Below are 27,481 nucleotides of genomic sequence, written 5' to 3'. Positions count from 1 at the left end.
CCCCCCCCCCCCCCCCAGCCCCGGGGCCTCACCTCCGAGACGGGCGTGGCCTGCTCCACCTGCACCTCCGTGGAGCTGGTCAGCTCAGGGTTGGACGTATCCAGGATCTCCACGGCCAGGCCCAGCATGAGGCGGGCGCGGAATGACACGCCCTCGCCCAGGCCCTCGTTCAGGTCCTGGTGCTCGTCCAGCAGCGTGTAGTTGCGGGTAGAGCCGTACATGTTCACCCAGGCCGGGCCCAGCGTGGGCAGGAAGCCTGTGGGCCGTGGGGAGAGGGCAACGGGCTCACTTGGGGTGGTGGGACCTCTTGGGGAGGGGGTTGGCTCTGGCCCACACCTTCTGGTCACAGAGCCGAGGACCCCAGGCCTTGCCTGGTGAAATGTTGGAGGCAAGAGAAAGCCTGTGGGCCAGCGAGCGGCTGGCTAATAAGAGGCTGCAGGGAGAGCTCCTATCTGCTGTGCATGGACAGGCTTGGGGCAGCCTTTTCACTCTCCTGGAGCACTCCCCTGGAGCACTCCCTTGGGTCACACTCCCTGCTTCCTGGCGTGCGGAGCAGGGGCTGCCTCCCATCTATTTGAAAGACAGGTGTCAGCTTCTCTCAAACTCCACAGCATGGTCTCGTGGCCCTGTGTTGCCACCGGGCATCCCTCATCCTGCCCTGCTTCCGAGGGCCACCCCCTTCCTCTCCGAAGATCCTTCCTCTGTCTGAGATTTCACACTTCCTCCGGGAAGCCAGCCCAACACCTCACCCCAATTAACTTCTCCCATTTGTTGGGATTTGTTATCTCCTGAGTAACCCAGGGCCCAACTCTGCTGTGTGTGCTTTGTTTGTTAGGGTTTTGTTCTGCCTGGCTTAAAAAGAAATTATAGCATTAACAAAAAATCAAGGTATACCTTACGTAATATAAAATTTACCACTTTAAAATGTGATGCTCTACGTGACATAAAGCTTGCCATTTTAAAATATGCATTTTGGAGATTTTTAGTATATTCACTGTGTTGCACTATCATCACCTAATTCCAGAACACTTCCATTCTCCTCTCTAGCCCCCAGTGAACACTATGAGGACAGGACTGGATACTTCTCTTGCCCTATATCCCTGGTCCCCAGTGCCTGGGTCCTGGGAGGGGTCAGTCCCTACAAGTCTGTAGATAGCAACTACGGCAGCATGACACACAAACATATATGTAACACATATGTACACACACATCATTATTTTCATTTTACAGATGGGAAAACAGGTTCAAGGATCACACAGCTACTGACTGTCAGAGCTCAGGTTCAAACCCAGGCAGCCTGGCTCAGGCAGGCTCTGCCGGCTCTGTGCAGACCTGAGCCATGATCTTCCTCTGAGGCAGGGGCTGCTGACAGAGCCCTCACGAGGCCCAGCACCTTTCTGGCTGAGGTGCGAGATGGTGGAGGTAGTGGAGGTGTGAGGGGGGAGGTCTTATTCCCTCCTTCCCATCAGTCCCCTTCCCCCCAACCTGGTCTCCGGCTGCTGACCTTTGTCTCCATCATTAGAAATCTTGCGCAGGTCAATGAAGTGGGTGCCGATTGCCACGTCGTTGACCTTGTCGGAGTCTCGGATCTGCACCTTCATGCGCTTGCAGAGTGGGGGGAACAGGTCTGTAAAGATGACCTGCTCATTCCACAGCGGCTCATAGCTGCTTTTCTGCACGGATGTCTTGCCCTGGTGGGAAGGAGGGAGGGTTAGGGTGTGTGTGTGTGTGTGTGTGCGCGCGCGCACGTGCATGTATGCGTGTGTGGTGCGTGCAGATGCATGTGTATGTGTGCAAGCGTATGTGTATATGTGGTGTGTGCGTGCACACGTATATGTGTATATGCATGTGTGTGGGTGTGTATACGTGCTTTGTGTATGTATGCATGTGTGTGTATATATGCATGTGGGTATGTGTATGTGTGTATGCACGTGTACATATGGGGTGTGTGTGCGTGTATGTGGTATGTATATGCACGTGTGTACTGTGGTGTCTGTATATGAGCATGTATAGTGTATAATGGTGTGTGTATGTACACACATGTATGTATGTGTATGTTCAAGTGTGTGGGGTATGTGTGTATGCATGGCATGTGTACTATGTGTGTGTGTGTACTCATCTCCGGCAGGCACCCTCCCCACTCTCGTCTCTCAGACTCTCCTCCCTTTCAGTGCTCCTGCCTTAGCTCTTGATGTCTAGAACACAGAGTCAGGGAGGATCCCCTCAGGCCTGTCCAAGGCTGAGAGGACCTCCAACCTGACCTTGGCCCCTGCCCCTCTCAGCTGGAGCTCCCCTCCAATGCACCAGGGGATCAAAGGTGTCACCTGGTTTCCGATTTTGCCCACATCCTCCTCCAGCCTCCTCCCCCAATCATCCTGCACCTCTAACGCTTCTCACCCCAAGCCCAGCCTCCTGCATCCTACACTCCAATACCTTCTGGCCTGCAAAGGAGACTTGCACGTAGGGGTCGACCAGGTCCTTGTTCTCACCAATGAATGCCTTCTTCACATTGGCCATGAGGCTGGTGTTCATACGGGGCAGCCCCTCTGCTCGGTAAATCTTCACGTAGAACCTGGCCCACTGGCGTTCAGGGGGCACCCCCTCGGGGAGCAGCAAGTTCCTGCCGGTACATACAGTGAGGGCTGCGGTGGCCAGGCCGGGGCACCCCGGTCCTGCCCTGGCATCGGCAGACCCCTGGGGCCTGGAACAATCCGAGAACTCCTGTCCTGCCCTGCCTCAGTCCTTTCTCTCCTGGGAGGAGAGTCTGTGGATGCCAAGACCAGCCTTGCCCTCGGTCCTTCTTGGAGGAGCTGGGCGAGGACGGGGTTGAGGGAGCTGATGGTCTGTGGGCCAAGTCCACCCGAGGGGCTCCCATTGGGCAAAGCAAGGGTTAGGTCAGGCATCCAGGGGCTGGGGGGTTGGGAGCCTCACCCTTCAATGTCATCCTCGTCTGTCTCATTGGCCTTGTGGGGCGTCTTGATGTTGTCCCCCTTGCCCACCACGGCCACGTCACACTTCACGTAGCCCTTCAGCCCAGCGGAGATGTCGTCGGGGTCGGACAGGATGGCCCACTTGTGATGGAACTGGTGCTCTGCAGTGGCGAGGGGTGGGGACTGCACCTGCCGTCCTGGGACAGCTGCAGAGCTGCAGGCTGAGCGTCTTTAGGCCCCCTGTCCCCAGCCCCCAGGATGGCCAGGAGGAGATGGAGACCCCCAGAGGGGCGAGCAGCTGGGGCAAGGTCCCGCGTCCCCGTGTGTGGTGCGACTTTGAAGCGAGGACCCTCCAGACCGCAGCTCTCCTACCCCACCCCTGCAGACAACCTGCACACAGCTGCCAGACAGAATCTTCAGAACCCTCCCTCCCTCCTCCTTCAGACCGTTGGGGGCTCCCCAGTGCTTGGGGTGTATAGACCATAGACCCCACAGGTCTGTGGGGCATCCCAATTCATCCCTGCCCGGCTCACTCCACTCATCCCACCCTGCCCCTGTGCACCTGCTGGGCCCAGCTGCTGACTCCTCTCTGAACAATTTGAGGTGCTGTTCATCCCTCCACCCCTGCCTTTATAGCTGCTGTTCTCTGAGCTGGGAATGGCCTCCTTCCAGCCCTTCCCCCATTCAAACTTCTCTGACACCCACCAGGGGAGGCTTATTGGGCTGGGAGCTTGCAAGCACTCTGGGCCTCCCCTACGGTCCCCCAGACAATGCGTGCGGCCTCGTACGACCCTTCCTCATCTCCAGCAGGGAGTAGTGGTGACTGAGCAGTGCCCTGCGGCTACATCTGATGGCACAAACATGGTCCTGCCAGGGTGAAAACAGGTCCCGGTCCCCCAGGAAACCCTACCAGCTCTGCAAGATCCTGATACCATGACTCCCAGCGGCACCCAGGAGTCCTGCGTCCCTGGCATCGTGCTTCCAGCGACTCCCTGGCTGGGTCAGCCACCCAGAGACTCATCAAGGTCAGACCAGACCAGAGACAGACATCAGGGCCCCAGCTGAAGGGGCCATGGGGCTTCAGGCTCCCACGAAGGGTACCAGGCTCAAAAACAGATTCGGGAGGAGCAGCAAATCTGGCAGTGGGTTACCCGAGTGGGGAGCCCAGACTCTGGGAGCACCTGGACCTGGGCTCACATCCTTTTCCTGTCCCCGGCCCCATCATGTAAGCTTGCTGAGCCTGTTTCCTTCTGGTGAAATGTAGTGAATCTGCAGGGGGCCGCGGGGGTTAGGCCCGGCGGGAAGGCATGCGTAGCCCGGGCCCTGGCACTTAGCAGGTGCTCTCTGAGTGGCAGTGGTGGGGTGCCTCCTCAAGGATGCCCATGTCACACCAGCCCACGGCCCACGGCTGGCTTCCCTGGGAAGCACCAGATCGAGACTGACCCTCTTCTCTGCTCCCAACAGCGCTAATGATCACTGGGGCCACCCTCTACTGGGGACCACAACATGTGCGTGGCAGTGGGAAAGGCGCTGGCCTGCAGCCGGGAGACCGGTTTCTACTCCCAGGAAGCTCTGGGCAAGTCTCTTCATTGTCCTGGGTCTCAGTTTCTTCATCCTCATAGAAAGGCTAGACTCGATGTTTTAAGGTCTCTTGCAGCTTGAACGTTCTATGATTTTGTGATGTGTATGTGTATCATCTCGGGTCTGGGCTCCAATTCCCTAGTCTAAGTCCCAGGGCGCATACCAGCCAAGTGTCTACTAGGTTGAAATGTAAGAAATCGCCATATTTGTTTGATTTAATAGTTTAGTGGCACCTCCAAGCCACTTCTCTTGGCTTTATTTATCTTATCTATAAAATGGGACACTGATGCCTATGTCACTGCTTCATGAGGGTCAAATGGGACATCCTGGGGATGAAATTGTACTGTCCCTGTCAAAGGGCCCAACGGGGCCATTACTGCATCCTCAGTGGTGGGTTCATCTCAGGGACACGGGCTGGAGCCCAGTGCCACGTTGTGTGCCCGTGGTTCCCCAGCTGGCTGTGTGCTTAGTTAGTCATCATCTGGCTGGCTGAGGGCACCCCCTCTGGCTGGCCCATGTCCCACAGCTCTCTGGGCCACCCCTTGGGGTTCCCTCACCAACCCCATCCAGTGTTGGCCCATGGGGACCCACGCTGCTGCTAGTCAGCCACAGCTCCTCATGGCTATTCTCGCAGGCATGGGTCCCTTGATAGATGGTCGGTGAGGCCAGCGTCCCTCGGAGGCTGCCACACTGCATGTGTGTTGAGGACAGTATGGCTCCATGGGTATCTGGAGTCACGCAGCCTGATTTCACCCCGGACCAACTGGGTGGCTGGGGAAGCCCCAGCGCTTCTCTGAGCCCTTGGCCCCTCAAGTCAAAAGGGGGGTGATGCACTTACCCTGCAGGGCTCCTGCAAATCCAGCAGCCCGAACACAGGTAGCCCCTACATCCATGTGCAGACTGGGCACCCCGTCCCTCCACGCCCCCAGTGGCCTCACCCTGAGTTTATGGTCCTGGCCAGACTCAGCCCAGGGACTGCCAGGGCGGGGAGGATGGCATGTGCCACACTTGCTGAGCTGTGGGCACAGATACTCACCAGGCTGAGAGTACACAGTTCCCACATCCATCTTGAAGGACCCCACTAGGGTACCACTTCGCAGCAGGTTCTTGGAGTGAATCACCTTCCGGGCAGAACCACCAGCCACCAGTCAGGTGGAGCAGGGCTGAGGCTTTCCACGGGGTAGGGGTGAGGGGTCTGATGGTGGTACCCCCTGTCCTTCTGGGGAATGGGGCCTTTCGGTGAAGCAGGAGGGCATTTGGCAGGGCAGGGGCGGCTTGTTGAGGCTCAGCAGGAGTCTCTCCTGCCCTCAGTTTTGCTGGCTGCCAGGTACGGGTCACTAGGTTGTACACTATACAGAGGCACCTGGCTAAACAGGTAAGAGGGCCCCAGATCAGCCTGTGCCCCACTTGCCTGGTTGTGTGTTTGGGAATGGGGCTGCCCCTTAATGGCTGGTCCACCCAGAAGGGTGCCCTTTTAAAGTTCACACAAAGGTGCGGTTTGAGCTAGTGGCCCTGCCCCCCAGGGCTGCTCCCCACTCACCGAGATCTTGATGATCTTGTCGAACATGACGTCCGGAGAGACATGGAAGTCGAAGACGAAGTACTGGAGGGGGAAGGGCCCAGGGCTGCCGTCACCCAGAGGACAGTGCCCCTCCCTCCTGGCAGTGCCCGTCTGCCCCCTGGCCATTTCCCCTGAGCCCCAAAGTTCAGGTGAGCAGCACTGGTCCTCCCTGACCCTGAGGCAGGTGGGAGCTGTGTGGCTTTGAGCCACACATTGTCTGAATCTGTTTCCTGAGCTGTAAAATGGGAATAATGACACCCACCTCATTATGAGCGAGATATTGTAAGATACCCTAAGATACCCTGCAGTTATACAGGCAGCCCAGATATCGCCATTAAATCACAACGCTCTATTGCTGGAAGATGTGTACTGATTTCAGCGATGTTTAAAAGTAAAATAAGGTTGCGAAGGCACCTACTTTGCTCTAAAATGCTGTGGGTATGAACTGTCTTTATGAGCTGGGAGATGCCACTCGCCCCCTGCCCCGTTTCTCCTGGCCGTGGTGAGCAGGTGCCCGGAACGAGAACGGGGGGCAGGGGGCAGTGCACAGAGGGACCGCTGCTTTGGTGAATTTGTGGGCAGAGACAAGGAAGAAATGTTGTCCACATGCCTAGGGCCAATGTCTAAGGAGAGTCTGTTCGTGGCTTCTGGGGGCTCACACTGGAGCATCCTGGGCAAAAGTGCTGCCTTTAGAACCAGACCGACTGAGCTTTTACTGTTAGGCCGATCACTTCCTTCCTGAGTCTTAGTTTACCAGCCTGGAATATGGGGCTAGTGCTCAGGGCTGCCATGTTGGACTGCTCCAGGGCCACCGTCAGAGGCGGGTTTGGAGGCCTGGTCGTGAAGTTTAAATGAGCTGACCCTTGTTAAGCGTTCAGCGCATGAGCGCACGTGGTCAGTGTACAGTGCGTGCCACCTGCTGTGTGGGGAGTGCTATGTCCAGGTGGCACTGGCCGGGGGCACTGAAGCTCTGGTGGGTGGAGACCTAGACATGCAGGTGACAACTGACGCCTTAGGGCTGGGGGTGATTCCCAAGGAGAGAATGGGAAGGGACAGGTCCAGAGCAGGGCTCCATGAAGCAGCAGAGGACACAGGGAGCATGTCAGGAAAGGCAGTGAGGAAGGGGCTGGAGAGAAGGGGAAAGGAACAGAGAGGCCCCCCCAGGGTGGGGGGGGGGAGGCACTGAGAGGACTAAAGGGCTGGGTAGTCAAGAGAGAGGGACATGGACTTATACTTAGGGACTGCATGGTCCTTGGTGACCCAGAGGAGGGCGGTTTCAGTGAAGCCAGGGGCAGAGACTGAGGCATGATTGGGAGGAGAGGCCATGGGGACAGCTCACATAGCCGGGCTGTTGAGTGTGAGGGCAGAAAGAGGTGGTCACTAGGGAGCGTGTGGGACTGGGAAAGGCATGGCTAGATGGAGGGGTGGGTGGGTGGACAGAAGGCAGGCTTCTAGTTCCTGTCCCTGAGCGGTGGGGTTTCCCCTGGTTGTGCCCAGAGAGAATATGCGAGAGGAGGACACCTCATAGGCAAAGGAGGAGCCGAAGGGAAAGTAAAGGCAGAGTTGGAAGTGTTCAGTGGACTGGGCAATGCCAGCTTCTTTGTGAAGAAGAAAGAGAAGGATCGAGGGCAGAGGGGAGAGGTGGTATAGGCAGAAGGAAGATGCTAGTGATGTGGACCAGTTGCACCCATGGAGAAGGGGTGTGGCCTGGTCTGGAATGGTCAGACTGTTCTAGGGAGCACTGGTCATGAGCCTCCCTTCGCATGAAGGCAGGTCTTGAGCTGGGCAGGAGGCCAAGAGCCGGCCAGCAGCCTCAGAGCTGTGGCAGCCCTAGCAGAACGGGCCAAACCAGCTACAACCAGAATTTTGCACTCTCCGAGGGGTGTGTGCTCAATACTCCTTGTGTTTCCTGAGCAGATTTCCCTTGTATAACCACTTAGAGGTCTGCTAAGTCATGCCGATCATTCATCTCCCTCCATTGTGTGCAGTGGAGTCAAAGGAAGGTTCCTGCTAACTCGGAGAACTAGCCAGAAGCAGTACACCTCCAGGACCAGGGATATTTTTTGATGAAGAGGAACATGGCATAGGACGAGAAGCAAAAGGAAAGAAAGCCCCGCTTTAAGGCCAGCAGGAATCATGGGAAGATCATTTGCAGCGGTGGTTCTCAACAGGGGTGACGGGCGGGGACACTGGGCAAGGGCTGGAGACATTGTTGGCTGCTACAGCCAGGTGGGAGTTGCTACTGGCATCGAGTGGGTGGAAGCCAGGGATACCGTTCAACATCTCACCACTCATGGTCCAGCCCCCTGTACCAAAAACTATCTGGCCCCAAATGTCCATAGTGCTGGGTTTGAGAAACCGTGGTTTAGAGGAAACGGAAATTAAAAAATCAGAGCTACCTGGGTTTGTGAAAAGGAACAAACACGTGATCGAGAACGAGTTTAAGACTCAAATGAGTGGAAAGAGTAGTCTAGGTGCTTATGAACATGCAGTCTGGGAAATGGTTTCTAGGCTAGAGGGAGGCTGTGGCCCGTTCGGGCAAAAACTGTCCTCTTTGCGGCCCTCGTGTTGCCCGGCATGGGCTTGAAGGGCAGCGCTTTCCTTGGGTGAGTACCCACCTGCAAAGTGCTACCCAACCCCTCTAGGCACATGCCAGGCTCTGGGCTGGGCCACAGGGATGCAAGAGACCGGGAGCCTCCAGTCCACCAGGGACAGAGACATGAAGGACCAACCACAATTCAGGGACATTATTGTCACAGAAAAAAAAAGTGCATTGACCTCTGACCCGGAGAGTGCAAGGAGGGCTGCTCAGTGGCAAGGACACTTGGCCTGGGCTCTGGAGGGTGAGGAGGAGTTTGCTGGGGAAACACAGAGTGGAGAGAGCAGCTCTGTTTTCTTGGGAAGGAGGAAGCAGTTTGAATGAAACATGAGGTGCGCGGGGCTGGTGTAAGGTGAGCCCCTGCGTCGGCCAAACGTGGCTTTGCCACTATCAAATAACCGTGGAAGGCCATGGGCACCCGGCTCCATCCGGAAAGCAGACTCTTATCTAGGTTGGAGGCTTTTCCAGTCAGGGATGTGCCCTGACGTAAGGTCAGAGATGTGGAGGAGGAATTTCCTGCCTCCTGGGAAGGTTGCTACGTGGGGCTGGGGGTTGGGGAGTTCCTGAGCACTGGCGTCCCAGTCCTGTGGGCCTGTGGGAAACCGGCCATGACAACCTACGTCCTGTAATAGCCTGGGACCCTGGCCTGGGTCCCCTTGAGGGCCAGAAGTGTGTTCAGGTCTCCTTCCTGAAGACACAAGGCTGGGGGGCTCTTCCCAAGTTGCAGGCGGCACCCTCAGCCTTCCCCATTCCTCAGGGCAGACATGAGACACGGGACACAGATGCCTTGCTCGGGCCAGCCGGGCACCCTCACTGCCTGGAGCCACCAGGAGGAGACTAGATGCCCCACCAGAAGACCGAGGTTTGGGGCCCAGAGTCAAGGTATTGCGTCAAGGGAGGCCATCGGAGGTGGCAGACAGAGCACTGGGCTGGAGCTGACAGGCTGAACCCCGCTTATCAGCAGAATGCTCTGTGGTCTCGGGCAAGGCCCTTCTCATACTGAGGCCTCAGTGTCCTTCTGTATAAGTTGGGGAGATTGAATTAAATCTCTGAGGTCGTTTGATCGCACAGTGGCCTCAGCTGGTTGCAGAGAGCAGGGGTGGGAACCAGGCTTTTCTCTCTCTCATACCCTAAGAGTCAAGACCAGTGCTCTGGAAGGATCCCCACAAGGTTCAGGCACCACGGAGGCAGCCCAGCAGAGAGAGCACTCACAACCCCCCTCTGGCCCTTAGCACCTGGGCAAGGACTTTCTTTAGGAGCTTCAACGTCCCCTTGTGTAAAACGGGATCAATAGTGGTAACCTCTGACTGTTGTAGGGGCTCGAGGATGTAATGCACCTCCAGCATTTAGGGGGGAGCCTGGCTCACAGGAAGAGCTCATTAATGGTGTCACTGCCCCAAAGGGCAAAGGCTGGAATGAGGCGGCACAGCCCAGGGCTCTGGTACGGGAACCAGCTGGGTCCGGGCCTCCCGGGTTCCACCCACAGTCGGTGCCAGGAGTTGCGATGCCCAGGAGTTTGTTTCAGAGGGCAGCCTCGGGCCAGACCACTGACAGGGGGTGATCTAGACTTGGGGTTCAGAGGACATGGCTCTGCATACCTGTGTGCAGGGGGTTGTAACAGCACAGGCCACGGTGACCCCTGCTGGTAACCCTTCGTGCCCCTTGACTCCCAGCTGCTCCTAATGGGCCTGGGTGGTCTGGAGCCCAGCCTCCTGCTACATTTAGGGAAGTCCCTTTCCCCACCCAGGGCCACAGGGCACCAACCTCATTGTAGTAGGGGCAGTTAGTGGACTCCTTCATGGATGTGTACTTCTTGTCGTCGCCCACCTCCACGCACACCATGGGGTCCATGTTCAAGCCCACCAGCTGCCGAGCCTCAATCACAGTGATGCTGACCTGAGGGCAGGGAGTGGGGGGTATACAGGTAAGCCGTGTGAGCCTGACAGCTGGTCCTCCTCCTGGAGACGGGGCCCAGGAGCAGGGAGCCAACACGGGACCGGGGTTCCAGTCTGAGCACTGTCTCTAATCTGCTGCGGATCCTGGGCTCTTTCTCCACTAAGCCTCTGGGTCTTCATTTATAAGGAAGGGCGTGGGCTAGATAACCTGCAGGTATGTGCTGGACTTACCAGCGGGGAGGAAGAAGGCACTGGTTAAAAACCAGGGTCTCTGGTGTCCCTGCCAACTCCAGACCAACCCAATCCGACCTCAGGCAGTGGGGCCAGGTGTCAGTATTTTCAGAGATCACAGGGATTTCAAGTGTTCCTCCAGCCCCATGGCTCCACCTCCTGGAGGGCCGCAAACCACTTCCTGGGCTTCATGCACTCAGGGATGAAGCTTTCTAGGTCTTCATTACCGTGCATTTAATTTCCTGCTCCAGCATCTCTTGTTTTAAGATTGCAGGCCTCTGATAGCTCTTTGTGTTTCTGGAATTTCACCCCCTTTCCACATTCCTGGTTTCCCTCTTTTGTTTAATTTCTTTGTTTGGGAGCCTGAGCCACCCTTGCTGGCTTGATGTTGTGTGTTTTATGTGTTCTATGTCTTTTCAGGTGGCATCCAGCTCCTTGGAATCTTACTTCTATACTGAGAAGCCCTTTTTCAGTTGCCCATTCATTCAACAAATGTCCATGCTTATATACAGGGAGAGGGGTATGTGTATATACCTTTCCTAAACTTTTAACTTAATTTAATTTTAAGTTTATTTATTTATTTTCAGAGAGAGAGAGAAAGAGAGAGAGAGAGTATGTGTGTGTGTGTGTGTGAGTTGGGGAGGGACAGAGAGAGAGGAGAGAGAGAATCCCAAGCAGGCTTTGTACTCTCAGCACATAGCCTGATGTTGGGCTTGATCTCACAAATTGTGAGATCATGATCCAAACTAAAATCAAGAGTTGAACACTTAGCTGACTAAGCCACCCAGGTGCCTCCTGAATCTTCATTTTAAGCCATCACTTCTTGCTTTGGATTTGGAGGTGTCAGTCCCCCTTGGGGTGGCCATGATAAAATTGAAAGAGGCACAGATTTGGGGTGGCTGGACTGGCATTGAGCCCCAGACCTTATACATGACCAAGTGTGAGAGGAGGCAACGATGTAGGCTCACTGAGCCTTAATTTTCTCAGCTACAAGTGGAAACGCCATCCATCCATAGGGTTGGGTAAAGGTTAAATGAGATAACATATGTCAAAGTGTTTCATAAACAGTAGAAAGCTCTAGAAAATGTGAGCTATTGTTATAAATGGCTTCTTAAAGTCTCCCAAATAGGTGGGGTCCTGTAGATGCTTATAATTGTTCCATTTGACTCTCTTGAACTCGCATTTTAACAAAACAGTCCGTACTAAGCAAATATTAGCATTTATCTCAGCTCATTCTTCCAATGAAACTGTGGGCATTACTTTTTATGCTCTTTATCTTGGAGATTTCGTATTTCGATCACTTTGTTTTGATGCACCTTCTAAATATGATTTTACTTAAGAAAATTATTTTCTCTTTTCATAAAAATACTATAACCATGAAATTATCATCCACTGTGTCCATCAAAATCTTATAAATATTCCCGGGGACAAGAAAAATCCATCCATCAAAACTAATGATGTTAAGAAAAATAGAAACTTCAATGCCAACTAGAACACTGCCAAGAAAGTATACCAAACTGGAAACTGAATATTTACTAATTGAAGCAACACTTGAACTACGAAAGCAAGCATTTCTATTTGGAACTTGACCTGCCAAAGGGAATGAAGCTCAGACTCCAGAGCTCTGGAGAAGTTTAATAATTACCATTTCTTCAGGGGGCTAAAAAGGAAATCGAGCTAATTAACTTGGCTGTGGGAAGTTGCCTGTGAAGAGAGTAGGCAGGCACTACAAGTCCTTCTGGAATATTCTTGCACAGTGGTTTATAGAGTTTTAACCTCCATGAAACTTTTTATGCCAAGGCTTAAAAAAAATCTCATTATATTTTCCCACAATTAACCCCTCCTCTCCCCTCCATTTAAAAAATGACAAAAAAAGGACTTTCTGTGACTCAAGACTGGAAAGTAGTCAGACACAATTTTGGCATAATAAGGTAATAAGATATGCCATCAAGATATCAACCTTCCAAATGTGAGCAGTAGGTTAGTTTTTATGTTTTTTATCCAGAGGCCCAGCCATGATGCTGGCATGTTTACCCTCTACTCCTTCTCAGGACCCAAAGTTCCCACCTTCTTCCAGTGAGCAAAGCCAGCAATGGTGGGCAGCCCTGGTTGGAGCTCTGACACCCAGGAGGGAAGGGGTGGGGAGGGGAGGAGGGCAGATGGTTGAAAAGAGCAAAGGGTGGGGGTGTGGGAAGAGAAAGGCTCGAGAGGTGCTCTTTTCTAGCTGAGGGGTGGCCCTGCAAGGAACCCCAAAAGCACACCATTGAAGTCACTGTATGGTGTTGGCGGGGAGTGCTATCCCTGCTCCCCTGTCCCTCACCTGGGGCAATATGGTGGGGGGGGAGGGAGATGTATCACTTGGACTTGAAACAAATTTTGAGGGAGGGGATTGGCCATCCTTTCCTTCCATTCTCCAGTCATCAGCAGAGGACTTGATTTTTCCAGGGTAGGAGACGGGGAGGCAAATAGACCCACAAAGGGACTGAGAGATCAGCTGATCAGGGAGACTCTTGGTCATTGCCTATTCAGCCCTCTCCTTCCAAGATAAGGGACCTAATCCCCAGGTGGCTTCATGAGGCCGTCACAGGCAACAATGCTGAGTGTAAACCTATGCCTCTGTCCCGGGAGAACCCAAGAGTCATGGCGCTCGGTGACCTGCTTCCAAGGGATCTGACTCTGCTGCAAGAACACTGGTGGGGAGCTGGAGACAGCGGGTGCTGCCCTTCTGAAACACCCTTTACCCTTCCTCGTCTCCAGGTGGCTGAGCGGTGACATGACCAGACATGCATTTTGAGAAGATCAGTCCAGTGGTGGCATAGAGGTTGGAGTGGAGGAGGCATTATGAGGGTGGGGAGATCACACAGGAATTGCAATATTGCAGCTGAGGCTGGGATCTAGGACCAGTCCAGGGAGACGACATGAAGGTGAAGATGTATGATCTCTTGGTGCCCGGACGAGAGGGCAGGGAACACACTCAGGACTCCACGAGTGACCCACGTGCTCAGCTTTGCTCACTCTGATGGGGAAACTGCATAGTCGCTGGGATGAGAATGTGGCTTCTCGCCCTTGAGATGCCCATAATCAGGAAAGGGTTTACGCATTATATACATTCTAACGAGAAGAAGCAAAGGGGATGAGTATGCCATGGCCTTTCTCCTGTTCTGAGTCCTCGGGGTCCCTCTCAGATCTGAGTTCATCTAAGTCCTTTCCCTTCCACCAGCTGGGTGGACGTTCTCAGGTCTTTCTAACCGGGCAAAGCCAAGTTCTCCTGATAGTGACATCCCTTAGGTAAGTTTTCCTGCTTTCTACATTGTATTTATTGGAAGTAAGACTAAATCCACGCTTGTACCCTCAGGGCTCTCTCTCAAAGTGTGTTAATACTTATAGCTGAGACGTGAATGACCTTGTCAAAAAATACTGCGTTAAATACAAACAACTGTTCTGTTCAATTCAGAATGTTTGCAAAGTCTTTGGAGGGGAAAAGTGGGGTCCACTTCATAAAAGTCTCTGTCAGGAAGCATTTTGAAAGAGGTTTGAAAATAAACAGTAGGTAGTGAGCTAACGGTGAACAGGGACCAGAGGGGGTGACTGTCCAAAAGGCTCAAATAGAGAGAAATTAGTCACTCTGACCGCTTCAGTTGGACACCTTTGCATTTGAACCCTGGCTGGACCTTTGAATAACTGTGTGACCTTGGGTAGGCACCTTACTCTCCTTGTGCCTCGGTTTCTCACCTATGAAATGACGTAATACTTATATTTGGATGGTTGTAAGAATTACATTAACTTAAATGGAAAACACGCATACACAGTTCCTAGAATAGTGCCTGGCACATAGTAAGTCTTCAAGAAAATAACAGTTATATTAACCATTTTCTATGTGCCTTTATGTGGCAGGCCAGTGACACTATCAAGGAAACAGTATCTGGAAATACAAAGACAAACAGGTCTTTGTTCTTTGGAATTTTCCTGTTCTCAGAAAACAGAGGAGCAAAGCCCTGAGCCCGGCCCCCTGGAAGAGTCTTGAAAAGTCTAAAGATATTCTGCATTTGCGTTTTGGCAGAGGCAAGGGGGTGACATTTCCCAAACCTCCAAGGAGCCCAATGGCTTGAGGTTGTCTAAAACCACAGGGCCAGGGCCTCTTGACATGGCCTGGGGCTAATTTTCAAGCACCTGGAAAGATGGGTCACCAACTGGATGAAAACAAACTGAAGCAAGAATTAAGAGAGACAAGGTGTGTCCTTGAGAAAACATGACCAGATGTGCCTGATACAAAGAAAGATGCCTCCTCGTCCTTTATATGATCATCTGAATGAGGTGACCGGCAGGCTGTCGCCTTAAAGAAGGGGTGGTGTGCAACAGGGTCTGGGAAGTGAGTAGTTAGAGATAAAGCTCTAACCTGGGAGAGGAGGCTCACTCTGATTCGGGGCCCTGGTTCTGACACTTAGGGCAGGAACGATAGTGGTAGCCAGGTGGGGTCTTCTGAGGGCCCCGTTTCCTCTGACCAGTACACATACTCACTCAGTCCTAGGAATGCCCAGACTTTTCTAACTTCTATAACTGGATCTTGTTAGACCCCAGGTGAAGGTCTAGGGCAATGGGTAGTCCATGGGCCCTTCCTGCTTCCAGTTTATAAACAAGGACTGTGTGCTTCTGGCTTGTACATTAGTCCATTGTGGATTGTGTTAGTGTAACTCAGGCTCTCAGGCTCTGATCAATTCTGCAAGAAGAAACAAAATTGGGGGTGTGGCCTGCGAAGCTCATGGTCAGGCCCTGGGCCTGGAGGGCTATCCTGGGCTTCACAGGGCCCTGTGTGGCTCTCTCTCAGTAGCTACCAGCTGTGCTCAGGACACATCCTGCCTGCCCCGTGGCCACATGAACAATCCTACACCTGATCTCAGCCATTTTGTCTCCAGTTGTAGAAACATACAAACAGAAAAATTAAGTGTTAATTTCATAAAACCGAGAAGAAAAAGAAAAAAAAAACACTCACATTCTCACCATCAATGGATAACCAGGATTGACATTACTTCTGGCATTAAAAATAATACAAACATCAATTTTAAAAAGCACATCAAAAATCTTTCTTCAGGGGCTTTTAATTGTTGGTATTTATATATATAATACATATATATGATATAGCCATATATCATCCATGGCATGATATATATATCATGATATATAGTGGTGCCCCTTGGTCTTTTTAGGGTTTTTCCAGATTCCTCTAACTTAATCAAGTCCAGTGCTGGACACAGAATCCTCTGCATAAGCAGAATTTTCAAGCTCTTTAGGTATGTATCTCTCTGGTTATGAGTGCCTCCCAGAAACAAGCTTATTTGGGGAACTTACATTCAGTTTGTGATTCTCTATGACCCTCAGATCCATGCATCTGGAGTCTATAATGCACGCCTGGCCAGAACCACCCACTAGAGTGGAGTCTGAGAGGTATGCCTCCAGCTGCCCCACCTACCTGGTAATCCATGGGCCGCCCAGCACTTGGCTCCATTTTAATGTCTGGCTTGGACCTGAGGAGGAGAATGTACTGTCAGGCCTGGTGTAAGGGGGTTGTTTGCAGGGGAGCAGGGGGCCACTGGCACTGGCTGGACCTTGGCAAAGGGCAGAAGGACAGAATCGTGGTCTTCAAATATTCCAAGACTGTCCAAAAGAATGGGGATTAATTGTTTCTGGAGGCCCCAACAGAGGGGATTAACGGCACAGGGACGGGGAGATAGACATTAGGTCCACGGGTTCGGATGTGTGCCGGGCAGCTCTGTGATTTCCCTTGGTCTGCAGGTGTGCCATCACTCGACTGCCTTTGTGGGAGCAGAGGTGTGAGAGACATCCAGGAAAAGAAGAAAGGGCCCGGGTGACGAAGAAGCTGCCCAGGGGCCCTGGTTCTTCCCATCCAAATTCCACATGTGGCAAGCGGGGGCCTGCCTGACGAGGTGGAGGCAGTGTGGCCTCCTGCATACTCACCGCTTGTTGGAGACATTGGTGGTGAGAGCTGTGACAGAGGCCAGAGACACGGAGTCCGGGTCCAGCCCATCCCCCAGCCGAATGGCCAAGCGGTCAAGGTCTTCCATCTCCAGCACGGCCGGTTCATCTGCTGAGGAAAGGCCGGGTAGGTGGGCTGGATGGTGGATTAAGTGACTGTATTTCCCCTTGTGCTTCGCCATCCAGGAAGCTAACAGTCAATTTCTGGGTTTTCTTCGTAGAATCTGCTTAGAATACTATGGCTTATATATCTGCAGTGTTTCCCACCTGATCTTGATCTTGATTTTAATGGATATTATATCTAGTCTCGCTTTTTTAAAAAAATTTTATTTTTTAAAAGATTTTCTATAAGTTTATTATTTAAGCCATCTGTCCACCCAGCGTGAGGCTCAAACTCACGACCCTGAGATCAAGGGCCATATGCTCCACTGACTGAGCCAGCCAGGTACCCCTAGTCTTGCTTTTTTATTTTGATTGAATGTAACTCTTGCTGTGTATTTCTTACATAAGCACTGAATGCCCTTTGTGGAAGAAGGTAGGGAATGAAGAATCCATACTTACGTACCTTTCGAATGATAGCTACTATTTATTGAGAAGCCGCTATGTGCCAGGCACAATGCCAGGCACTTTATGCACATATCGCTTGTCCTCATACCCATGTGCTGTGAAGACAGGCACTATTCTCATGTCACAGACTGGGAAACTGAAGCTTAGGAAGTAATTTATCCATGTAAAATAGCTGATGGAATTCAGAATCTGACCCTGCACTGATGTATATTATCCCATGAGATGAAGAATTGACCATACTGAGAAAACACCTAAGGATGGCAGGTTTGGGCCTCAGGCAGCAGCCATACCCTCTCTCGTCTAAGGAGAAAGGCATGGGGGCAAGAGGGAGAGAGATGCTGGGGCCAGTGCGCCACACAGGATGCTAAGGACGGAAGCCAGGAGCCCTGAAGGAGAGCATGTGATCACAGACCTGGGTGAAAGCTACACCCTGCTCCTTATCCGATCCAATTCTCTCCTGTCTCCCACCTGTCTTGCCCTCCCCCCAGGCTGCCGCTCCCGTGGGGGCACCCAGGGCCACAGGCCACTTCAGCCCCCCAGGCCCCACCCTGCCTCTCTCCCCCAGGGCCTCCCCTGCAGCCTTGTGAGAAGGCTGGGCAGTGAGTCCTGCCACTGGGTAGGCATTCCTGGGACGCTTAGGGAATTGGCCAAACCACTTTTGTTTTTGTTTTTTTTTGTTTTTGTTTTTTTGTCATTCCCTTCTCTAATGAACAACCTCTAGGCTTCTGTGTGCAGAAAAAAGGGCGGGGTGGGGGGAGGGGTGCAGAGAGGGCAGGAGGAGCCTTTCCAGAAATAGGGCCCACCGGACAGAGTTCTGCTAAGTTCTAGACCAGCGGTGACGCCTTCCCACCTTTTGTGCTAGGAGCGCCCCCTTCCTGAAGACCACCTCAAGACCTGGCTCTGGCGGCAGCCAATGGGAGGCTAGGGCCCCCTCAGGCGGCCTCGCCGGCCAATCGCAGGAGAGCCTGCTGGGGCGAGGCCCGCGGAGGGGAGGGGCTTGGTCTCCGTCAGGAGCGCAGAGACGGCCCATGTTTTGGCCTGGCTGGGGCGCGCGTCTGTACCTTGTCTTTGGGGTTCCTCCTTGTGGGACCGGTTCTTGCCGAGCTTCATGGCGGAGAACACGCTTCTCCCGGCTCTGCGAGGCGGGCCGCCAGAATGAGGTGAAGGGAGAGGGATGCCGGGAGGAAGACACACAAACACAGGAAAGCAAAACCCGAGAGAACACGTAAGAGAACGGGAACTTCATACTCCAGCACCGCACGTACTGGTCCCAGGATATCTTGGGGACCAAGCCTGCTTGCTTGCTTTCTTTCTTTCTTTTAATTTTTTTTTTTTTTTTTTTATTTCTAGGAGAGAGAGAGAGACAGCGTGAGCAAGGAAGGGTCAGAGAGAGAGAGGGATATACAGACTCCGAAATAGGCTCCAGGCTCTGAGCTGGCAGTCAGCACAGAGCCCGACGCAGGGCTCGAACCCACGAACCGCGAGATCATGACCTAAGCGAAAGTCGGACGCTTAACCGACTAAGCCACCCAGGCGCCCCGGGGACCAAGCTTTCTAAAGCGAGAGCCATTAGGGGGGAATCAGGGCAGGGAGGAAACCCCACCACTTCCTTCTTCCCCATGCCTTCACCCCACTGAGCAGGTCAGGGCCCAGCGATCAGAGAAGGTGATCTTCGACTGGAAAGAACGGTTTTAACTGGAGCCCTCCCGGGTCCTGGGCTGACCTCAGCTCTCTCAGTCCGGTCTTCGTGCTCTGAGCCCCATCATGCCTCCGAGCTCATCTGCCTTGTCCATGCACCCCACCTCAGCGGGTCGGGAAGAAAGCCAGATGACCGGAGTCAAAGCATCAGGACAGATGGACAGAAACAGGATCAGAGGGGCAGAGGCCAAGGAGGAGGTCTGAGATGTGGTTGAAACTAGCTGCTCAGTTCTCAGATGGCCCTGGTGTTCAAAGCCTGCTCTGTCTTTCCCAACCTCTCCTCACCCTGGGATTCTCTTTGGTCCCCAGTGGGAAGAAGAGATGGGCCCTCTCCCATCTATCTTTGGTGCTGGCTTCCATCCCTTCTGCCTGTCCCTGCTCACTGTGGAAACCCCCCTGCCCCCCACTTCAACCAACGGAACGTATGGCAAACTCCATAGTTCCTACCTCTTTCTCTGGCTTGGTGTGGCCTTGTGCCCCCAGGTGAAGGGCCTCGCAGTCAAGGGGCCTGAGGGAAGGGGGCAGGGGTCGTCAGTGTCCCTTCAGTGATGTCCCTGCAGCTGAGCCCGTGATCCCTGGTGCCAGGAGGGACCCAGAGTAGGATCAGCAGGGGGTAAAGTGCAATATTCCATTACCCCATCAATATTGCACGAGCTGGATACCTGATTCTCTCCTCTGCCCATTGTCCCTCCTCCTGGGTGTGGCCCTGTCATGCTGTAGGCTCAGTGGGTCCAGCTGCAGGCTCCAGCTCCGAGCTCACCTCCAGCAGAGCCCACCCACCTCTGGGTCATGCATTTCCCCGTGGAGGCTTGACTATGGTCCCCAAGATCCCCTGCTCTTTATACCGGGTAATGTGCAGTGAGGCAAAACCTTTCTGTGCTTGTAGGGGTGGCCTAAAAACTGCAAGCCCCTCCACTCAAGGTTGGGGCCAATCTTATTCCCTTAAATCTGGCCCTACCCTAATCCCAGGCCTTTCTTTACTCTTTGCTCTCTTTACTTCCAGGCAAGACATCGAGGGCTGTGAGACTGTATGCCAGTGAAAGAACAACCTAGAACCCTTCCATGTGCAGCAGCTCATAGTTTAGGAAACACTAGTGTGTCCATGGCTTTCTAAAAATCCCAGAGATGGGTGAAGGGAGACTGAGGGAACACCGATGTGTCTGCCCTAGCCAGCATCGTGTTTTCCAGAACATATAACAGTGGAGGAGAAGGAAAGAAAGTTTCTCCCCTTCTAACAAGGGACAGTATCTACACATATGCCAACAAGATTACGTACTTTTTCTTGAGCAACTACTATGGACTAAAGCCTTTTCCAGAAGTTTATGTATTCCATCTGTATAGCAATCCTGGGAGGGAGGTATGCTTCTCCTCATTCCACCCAAGAAAAGACAGGCTCAGAGCTAGAGTTGAAGCGCAACGCTCCTGCCTCCTATGCCAGCAACTACGACATCCTCAGTCCTGTGGGACTGCACTTCTGTGTCAGTGTAAATCCCATCCTGACCGCTTGTAACTTCAGTGAAAAGTTTCCAGGGCCCACAGTGGTAGGGCTAGGTGTGGGCTGTGTGCCAACACAGTGGGCAAATAGGAGTGCGGTCTGTGAGGAGTCCCACAGGCTGTGCCCAGGCTTGCAGAGAAGGGGCCCATTCACAAACAGTCTCAGCATCAACACCTTTTGGAAGAGGCTGCTAGGAGAGTTAATCACTGGCGACGACACATCGCACAGGTCAGTGATCTCATCGGGAACAGCTGTGTGGCCGTGAGAAAGGACCATCCTGCCTGGCTTGCCCAGCACCCCCCGCCCCCCCCCCCCGCCGCCCCCCCATGGGATCGCGCCCTGTCTGGCAACCTTAGGAGCAGGGGTACTGGCTGTACTCTGACCCCCACACCGGGACGCAGGCCTCACTCGGCTTCCTGTCTGTGTTTGTGATTCCATTCTGTCCGGCCTCGCTGCTCTGACAGCCACTCTCCTGGATTCCCTAGGAGTCTCCTGGACATCCCTGTGCTTGACTTTGTACAGGCGCTGCTTGTCCATTTTGGGGCTGTGCCATCTTTAGAGTCCCCAGCCCCTCCCTGTGTGTGACCTGCACGATGCCATCACATACAGCCCGCTCCAGCCACACACCCCCCCGCACTGTCCCTTGCCCCCCATTCTGTCCCTCTTGTCATAATGCTCCTGGGAAAGTGTTCTGAGATTGCGGGTCAAAGTCTTGTGCTGGATCAGAAGTAGGCCCTGCCCGGGAAGCTGCCAGCTCAGCCTCCTAGGGCAGGATCTGGATCTGCTGCCTGAGGGGTGAGGAGCGGGGAATTGTGGCTTTCCAACGCTGGCCCTGAGGACCCACCCAAGTGGAAAAAGGCCTGGGGCTTTCCTTGGGCAGTGATGGCCCTTGAATTTTAAAGTCACGTTATTTCCTAAACATATTTAGAAGCAAAGATTGAGACTTTTAAAAAAACTGTACTCCCCTACTATTCTCCACTATACCCTGGAGCCAGTCAAAGGACAAACCCCCTCTTCCCGGACCCTAACCATCTTGGTAGACAGGTAGACTGCTGGTACTCCCAGGTGCCTGGGAATATCCCAAAGTGAAGATTTATCCCTTAATGAAAACCATGGAATGTGTAGGGCAAGTGTAATTTCCAGAATTCATACTTCTGGGCTCTCCTAGACTTGCTCTTCAATTCATCTGGACAGTGTGCCCAGAGCATGAGGTCATCAGCTCTCACTGCCCTTTGGGGTCTCTGGTTGATGACACATCAGAAGTTGACCATCAGGGGTGCCTGGGTGGCTTAGTCGGTTAAGCGTCCGACTTTCGCTTAGGTCATGATCTCGCGGTTCGTGGGTTCGAGCCCCACGTCGGGCTCTGTGCTGACTGCCAGCTCAGAGCCTAGAGCCTATTTCGGAGTCTGTGTCTCCCTCTCTCTCTGACCCTCCCCTGCTCACGCTGTCTCTCTCTCTCCTAGAAATAAATAAAAATATTTGAAAAAAAAAAAAAAAGAAGTTGACCATCAAACCAGCCTCTTCTGCCTCTCGGTGCACAATTCCCAGAAACGGCATGCCTGCTTCTCTCAGCAAAGGGCAAAGATTATTTTTGAACTAAATGTTAACTTGATCGTGGCTGTTCGAGGATTACCCACTTGTATCAAAGACTTAGATTTCCAAAGCGTGTAATTTTTTTGATAAGGTTCCTGGTATGCTGGGAGTACTGTGTTTTGGTTCTTGTTTTTAAATAAAATGCTATAGCTGGTCTGACTGAGTTCTTCAATAACTAACGAGATGATGTGGTGAGAAACAGACAAAGACAACAAGCCAAATGAAAAAAGACTTTGGTTCCAAGTGGCCCCTTATTCCTGGCTGAAAGAGGCAGTTGCCAGGGAAGGTGGGCCCCTTTAGGGCCCTCTGTGGTCTTGTTTGGGCTACTCCGTTGCCAGGTTCACTGCAGTCAGAATGATAGGCACCCACAATTTAGGCCATTATTTCCCTCCAGAGACAAGATTTGAAGGTTAATTCGCTCATTTGTAAATTCCTTCTTCACTATGGATCTGATGGTTTCTCCGCGGCTCAGATCTAGAAGGATGCCATGACTGAGGTCCCTAGAAGGGAAGCCTGGCATTCCAAATGACTTGGGAATATTGGCCGATCTAAACTTAGTGATCTGGGCATTCCATTAACTCAGGTCTGTGTGTTCTTCTGGATGCTATGACTAAGGGGCTGTGCCTGGCAATCACTGCACACGGCTCTGCCCCAGGACGACCTTTAATCGGGACAATCCAGGCTCGCTAGCTCGGGCCTCAGGTCATCAGGAGAAACCCCTGCCTAAGAGACACAGGCTCTGTGGGTCTCCGCATTGTTTAAACAGCCACGTTTTCCAAACGTGGCAGGCGTGTTCTCCTGGTGCCCCTTGGTGGGTGTATTTCTTGTATTTCCTATGCCCCAAGAATAGCAAGTTCACAATCGCAGGCTCCACAGTTGTTTTTCACAGTGTGTTGAATTTCAGTGAGTTTCAAGTAGCTTCCCACAACTGGGCGGGATGGTTGACTCTTGAGACAAGCACTTGTCTCCAAATTGGGTTGTTTGCCTCTGTGCCCTTGTGGAGCCAAGAGGCTTGGGGAGTGGGAGGACCTTTGTGTACTTAGTTAGGCCCAGGTTTGCCAGGGAGGCGATTTCGTCACTCTCCTTGGTGGCCCAACCCCTTCCTTGCAAGGCTCAAGCAGACGGCATCATGGAAATTGATCTCCCACCTCCCCGGACCAACCTCTCCCAGCAGCCGGGGTTCTCAAGGGGAGCATGAGTTCTTTCATGGCTGGATTCTTCCCACTTCTTTCCTACCGCAACTTGCACCTACTTCCACTTACTTCTCCTCAGTAGGGCTTGAAACTAGCCAGCTTTGCCATACGGTAACCTTTGAGAGATTTAAAACTGTTTTTATAGCTTTTCTTCAGCAGCCTAAAGAGCTTCAACTTGCTTCATCAGTTTTTAGAAATCTCATTTCCCTCCCCTCTCCATCCTTATGACCCCACACATTAAAATGAGAATAATCAATGCCAGCTGACCGGATCCCATGTGTTAACGGGCAAGAGATTCGGATCAGGAAGTGACAGGGAACCAGCATTCCCTGTGGGTCTGCCATGTGCTTGCACTGTGAGGTGCCTCTTGGTGCCGCTGTGGCCACAGTGAATCCCTGGGGGTCTGGCCCAGGGCAGACTGGGGAGCTGGAAATCAAGAAAAGCCCTAGAGCATCGCCACTCTCAGACAGAGGCTGGGGGAGAGACAGGTTGCTTACATCTCATGAAGAGGCCTCTTGCGTCTAAGTGTCTGTGCAGGAAACTGAGCCCTGGAACCATCTCCCTAAGAGGAGGCTCAGCTCTGCCATCTTCTCTCACACCCCCAAGATTCAGCTCTCTGGCTCCCTCTCCAACCCTTCAGGTCTCTAGGCCCTGAGCTTTCTCCACCCGGTGCCATTGTCTTGTGCTTTCGCCTGTGGGAGTTGGAACTCAAATGCTTTTGTTAAAGCAGCAATTCATGATGCGTCCCCTGGGACTTTAACGCAGGCGGATGCCTCAAGCCCATACCAGTGCTGACCACCTCAGGCCCCTGTAGGCACAATCCTGGTGATCCCACGGTATCCTCCCGTCAACTAGTTTTTAACTTCTTGGCACCACAGTTTGGGGCAAATCCCTGAACATCTCTGAAGCTCAGTTTCCCTATCTGGAAAGTAAAGACCCCATTCTTGGCTTTTCAGCTTGTGCTGGTGTGTTTGGAAAGTTAAACTAAATTTAGAGTACAGTCAAGTGCTCTAAATTCCCCAGGTCTCTTGTGAACTCTGGGTCAGCAGCTGAATTCCCTGTGCGGTCGTCCTAGCTCTGCTCCTGTCCCGGGGCAAGTCACTTCCCCTCTCTGGGACTCAGATTTGTCATCTATAAGAAAGGGCTTTGGACCAGAGGTCCCCTCCAGCCCACTCAGCCCTGACTACTGCTGCTCCTGGGAACTCCCCATGATGCTAGAGAGTTCTTGAGACGACACGTGCTTCAGGGGGACTCTGAGACCCGCATAGCAGCCCCAGGCCTTGAGCCTTTCCACCTCCTGTGGCTGGCCCCTCTCATCTAGGGTCCCCACCCCCACTTCTCTCAGACAGCCTCTGATCTCTCCCTCCTCAGGAAGCCTTCTGTGGGATGGAATAGTGAGGGTGACCCGAGGGTGCTCATGTGCTCATCTCCCCTTAGCTCTCTGGGGCTTCATGCCCCAGCTCCCAACCCCCCCCCCCCCGGGGCCACTCCATGTCCAGAGTGGGCCTCCAGGCCTGGGTGTCCACCTGGCCAGCCCTGCCTTTACTCTTAGAGGGAAGGAGGCCATCGGCTTCTTGGGCTTCCCCTACTCCTTTGCCTTTAGTCACACCTTCCCTCACAGGAAAGCCTAAGGGCCTGGCCCATGGGTGTGGAGCTGAACAGGGAAGTGGAGGAAGAATCCAGACATTGAAAGGAGGGAGGAGGGAGCAGAAACCAGAAGGCCCAGACACCTGCCCCACCCCCCACCCCACTCCCTCCCTCCCTGACCCTGAACCCTCACAGGCAGATGGACGACCTCCCTCGCCCTGCCCAATGCTGACTCCACCAGGACAGCCCACACCTAAGCCCCGTGAGACAGGCCATCCTGGCATCCGCACCCTGTGGTGAGGGGCCTCGGGGCCCCATGGGCTCCACCCTGGCTTGGGACACCTACTTGTGCTCGCCATCTCTGCCTCCCTTGGTCTTCTCTCTGCCTTTGCTGAGTAGGGGGAAGAAATGAGGAGACAAGGGGATGTGAGTGAGAGGGTGTGGACCAGACACACTTGCAGATTTAGCCCCTGGCCCTGTTGACCCCCCCACTCCCCAAGGGCCTCCTTATCCCAGGGACCCCCTCACCCCACAGCTTCTCACTTCAGCCTAAGCCTGCTGGGCAGGGGTCTGGTGGCTCCCAGGCTCTGCCCTGGTCACAGGAGTGGGCTGGGTGGCCACGTTCCCAAGCCCAGGAGAGCCTGGAGCCTTGATACGGGAGGAGGCCTCAGGGTATCAGCTGATCTCCTCCATTCCCAGGCAAGGGCTTGGTGATTCCTAACTTGGGCTCAGATGCCTCAGGGAATGCAAGGTTAGATGAGCCCGGCTGCCCTCCAGGCCTGGGCCACCCTGCTCCTCCTCACCTCCTCCCTGGATCCCCTCCCATGGAGTAGGCAGCTCCCAGGCTCTGAGGGCCTTGGAGGGGGTGGGCCAGGGAGATTCTGGGGGTGGGGCAGTAAGAGAGCTACCACTGCAGGGCGCAGAGCAGGGTGAGAACCGTGTGCTTCTCCCTCGTTAGGGAGGCTTAGAGAAAACCCTTCTGGAATGTTCTCTCAAGGCTTCCCTAATGCTATGGCAATGAGGATGAAGAAAAGAAAGCAGACAATTAGTGGTGTTTTCCCTCCCCTCATGCTGTATGGGCACAGGCCTTGCCCAGGTAGACATGATTCCGTGCCCTGACGGCTTAGAACCTGAAGGCCTAGATAGATTACAGCTGACACCCAGCATTGGCCAGTTGTCCTTTCTGTTAGGCAAGCTGGTCAGTTTGTAATTCTTTTCAAAGTATTTAACATTAGCTGGGTCTCTGCTGGTCAGAGACCACCTCACTGCAGAGAAGGAGAGATAGTCTTAGCAGCCCTGTGTTGGCCCCAGACCTGGCTGGTCCCGGGGGCAGGCAGGTCAGGGATGAGTCCCCAGTGGGCCCCGCTGAGAGCTGCATGGAGCTTGCCCCAGTGGAGCAGGACCCCCCAATGAGCTTTTGAGAATGAGGCCTGAACGGGAGATGTGCTAACTACACTCTCACGTTAATCCAAACAAGGCTGCCTGTCTCTGAACTATCGATCCACGTTTTGAAGCAAGTTTGTTTGTTTGTTACTTTTTTTAAAGAACTGTGTGACCCTGAAAACTTTGAAAATCATTGCAACAGAGGAACCAGAGGGGAACTGTAATCCCTAGGATTGGGCAAGGATGGAACAGGAAGGAGGAATTTATACACCTGAACAGTAAAACATGACGTTCTATCTCTTTCCCTTTCGGTTTTGCTCTGAACCCTTGGACAGCTGTCAGGTCGGCCCAGCAGGGAAACGTCTCAGACACACAGCAGGTCCAGGTGCCACCCGCACCTGCAGCCTGGGCACAGGACACATGTGCCCTGGCTGGCACGTGCCTGCCACACCCCCTCCTTGCACACTCCAGGCCTCTGGGCCTACAAAGGGGCCGCATACAGGCCCACCCTCTGAGTGTGGAAATGGAGAAGGGAAAAGGACTGTCTTTCTGTGAAAAAGAACAACATTCTCATGATTTTACCACAGCCACTATTATGACTACAACTAACACGAATAATAAAGCTTCAAGGTTCTGTGCTCAGCCTGCCCTCAGCCACTCGGCCACAAGCAATAGGGGTGGGGTGTGGACTGGCCTCGTCCTTGTTGCTAGGAGACGTCTCCGTGAAGCCCTGGATGGGTTTGACTTTCCTCCTAGAGTCCCCATTGTGTTTTCAGTGTCCCAGCCTGGCCGGGTAGGTCCTGTTCCTCAGCCAGCCTTCTCTCTCTCTCTCTGGGTTTCGCTCCATCCCTTTCTCACACCCTCCTCCACATTGCTCTGGGTGTTCCACTGAAAGCAGCCACAGCGTGGGAGTTTCAACATGGCGCCCGCCAGGGAGCTCTGGGGCTTGCTGGGACCCACGTGCCTCATGGTGCTAGGCCTCACTTGAACACTCAGCCCTGGGCGGGGGTGGAGGGGACCCTAACCTCAGCTGGGCTTGGGAAGAGTCTCCCGAGCACCACTTCACCCCAAATCCCAGCACGGCCCTGACCCTGGCTCCTCTGCACTGAGGTGGGGAAGGGATCATGGGGACGGAGGGGGTGAGGCTGGCTGTGCTGACCCCATGCACACCCCAGGT

General features: G+C 53.5%; 1 protein-coding gene and 1 long non-coding RNA gene across 5 annotated transcripts in view; one reads left to right on the top strand and one right to left on the bottom strand.

The window, feature by feature from the left end:
* OTOF (otoferlin) overlaps positions 1 to 27,481 on the bottom strand; it is a 92,945-nt gene that overhangs the window by 20,464 nt on the left and 45,000 nt on the right. For 3 of the 4 annotated variants that reach the window (XM_039238358.1, XM_039238360.1, XM_039238361.1), the window contains exons 6-15: positions 18,417 to 18,490; positions 16,771 to 16,897; positions 16,265 to 16,319; positions 10,436 to 10,567; positions 6,052 to 6,114; positions 5,548 to 5,632; positions 2,932 to 3,091; positions 2,434 to 2,620; positions 1,505 to 1,691; positions 33 to 256 (exon numbers count right to left, since the gene is read on the bottom strand). In XM_039238358.1, coding sequence (XP_039094289.1) covers positions 33 to 256; positions 1,505 to 1,691; positions 2,434 to 2,620; positions 2,932 to 3,091; positions 5,548 to 5,632; positions 6,052 to 6,114; positions 10,436 to 10,567; positions 16,265 to 16,319; positions 16,771 to 16,897; positions 18,417 to 18,490 — 1,294 coding nt within the window. Of the gene's footprint in view, positions 1 to 32; positions 257 to 1,504; positions 1,692 to 2,433; positions 2,621 to 2,931; positions 3,092 to 5,547; positions 5,633 to 6,051; positions 6,115 to 10,435; positions 10,568 to 16,264; positions 16,320 to 16,770; positions 16,898 to 18,416; positions 18,491 to 25,267; positions 25,313 to 27,481 lie in introns of all 4 variants that reach the window. The other variant, XM_039238359.1, reaches the window with a different exon arrangement.
* Positions 18,412 to 22,289, top strand: LOC120235843. Its single transcript, XR_005529507.1, has 3 exons — positions 18,412 to 18,580; positions 20,057 to 20,776; positions 22,012 to 22,289. It is a non-coding gene; the product is annotated as an uncharacterized LOC120235843 (long non-coding RNA).

This window comes from Hyaena hyaena, unplaced genomic scaffold (genome assembly GCF_003009895.1).
Source record: "Hyaena hyaena isolate Hyena2069 unplaced genomic scaffold, ASM300989v1 scaffold_138, whole genome shotgun sequence".
Taxonomy (NCBI): Eukaryota; Metazoa; Chordata; class Mammalia; order Carnivora; family Hyaenidae; genus Hyaena; species Hyaena hyaena.
Note: the sequence above shows the minus strand (reverse complement) of the source record. Positions and strands in the feature narration are given on the sequence as shown.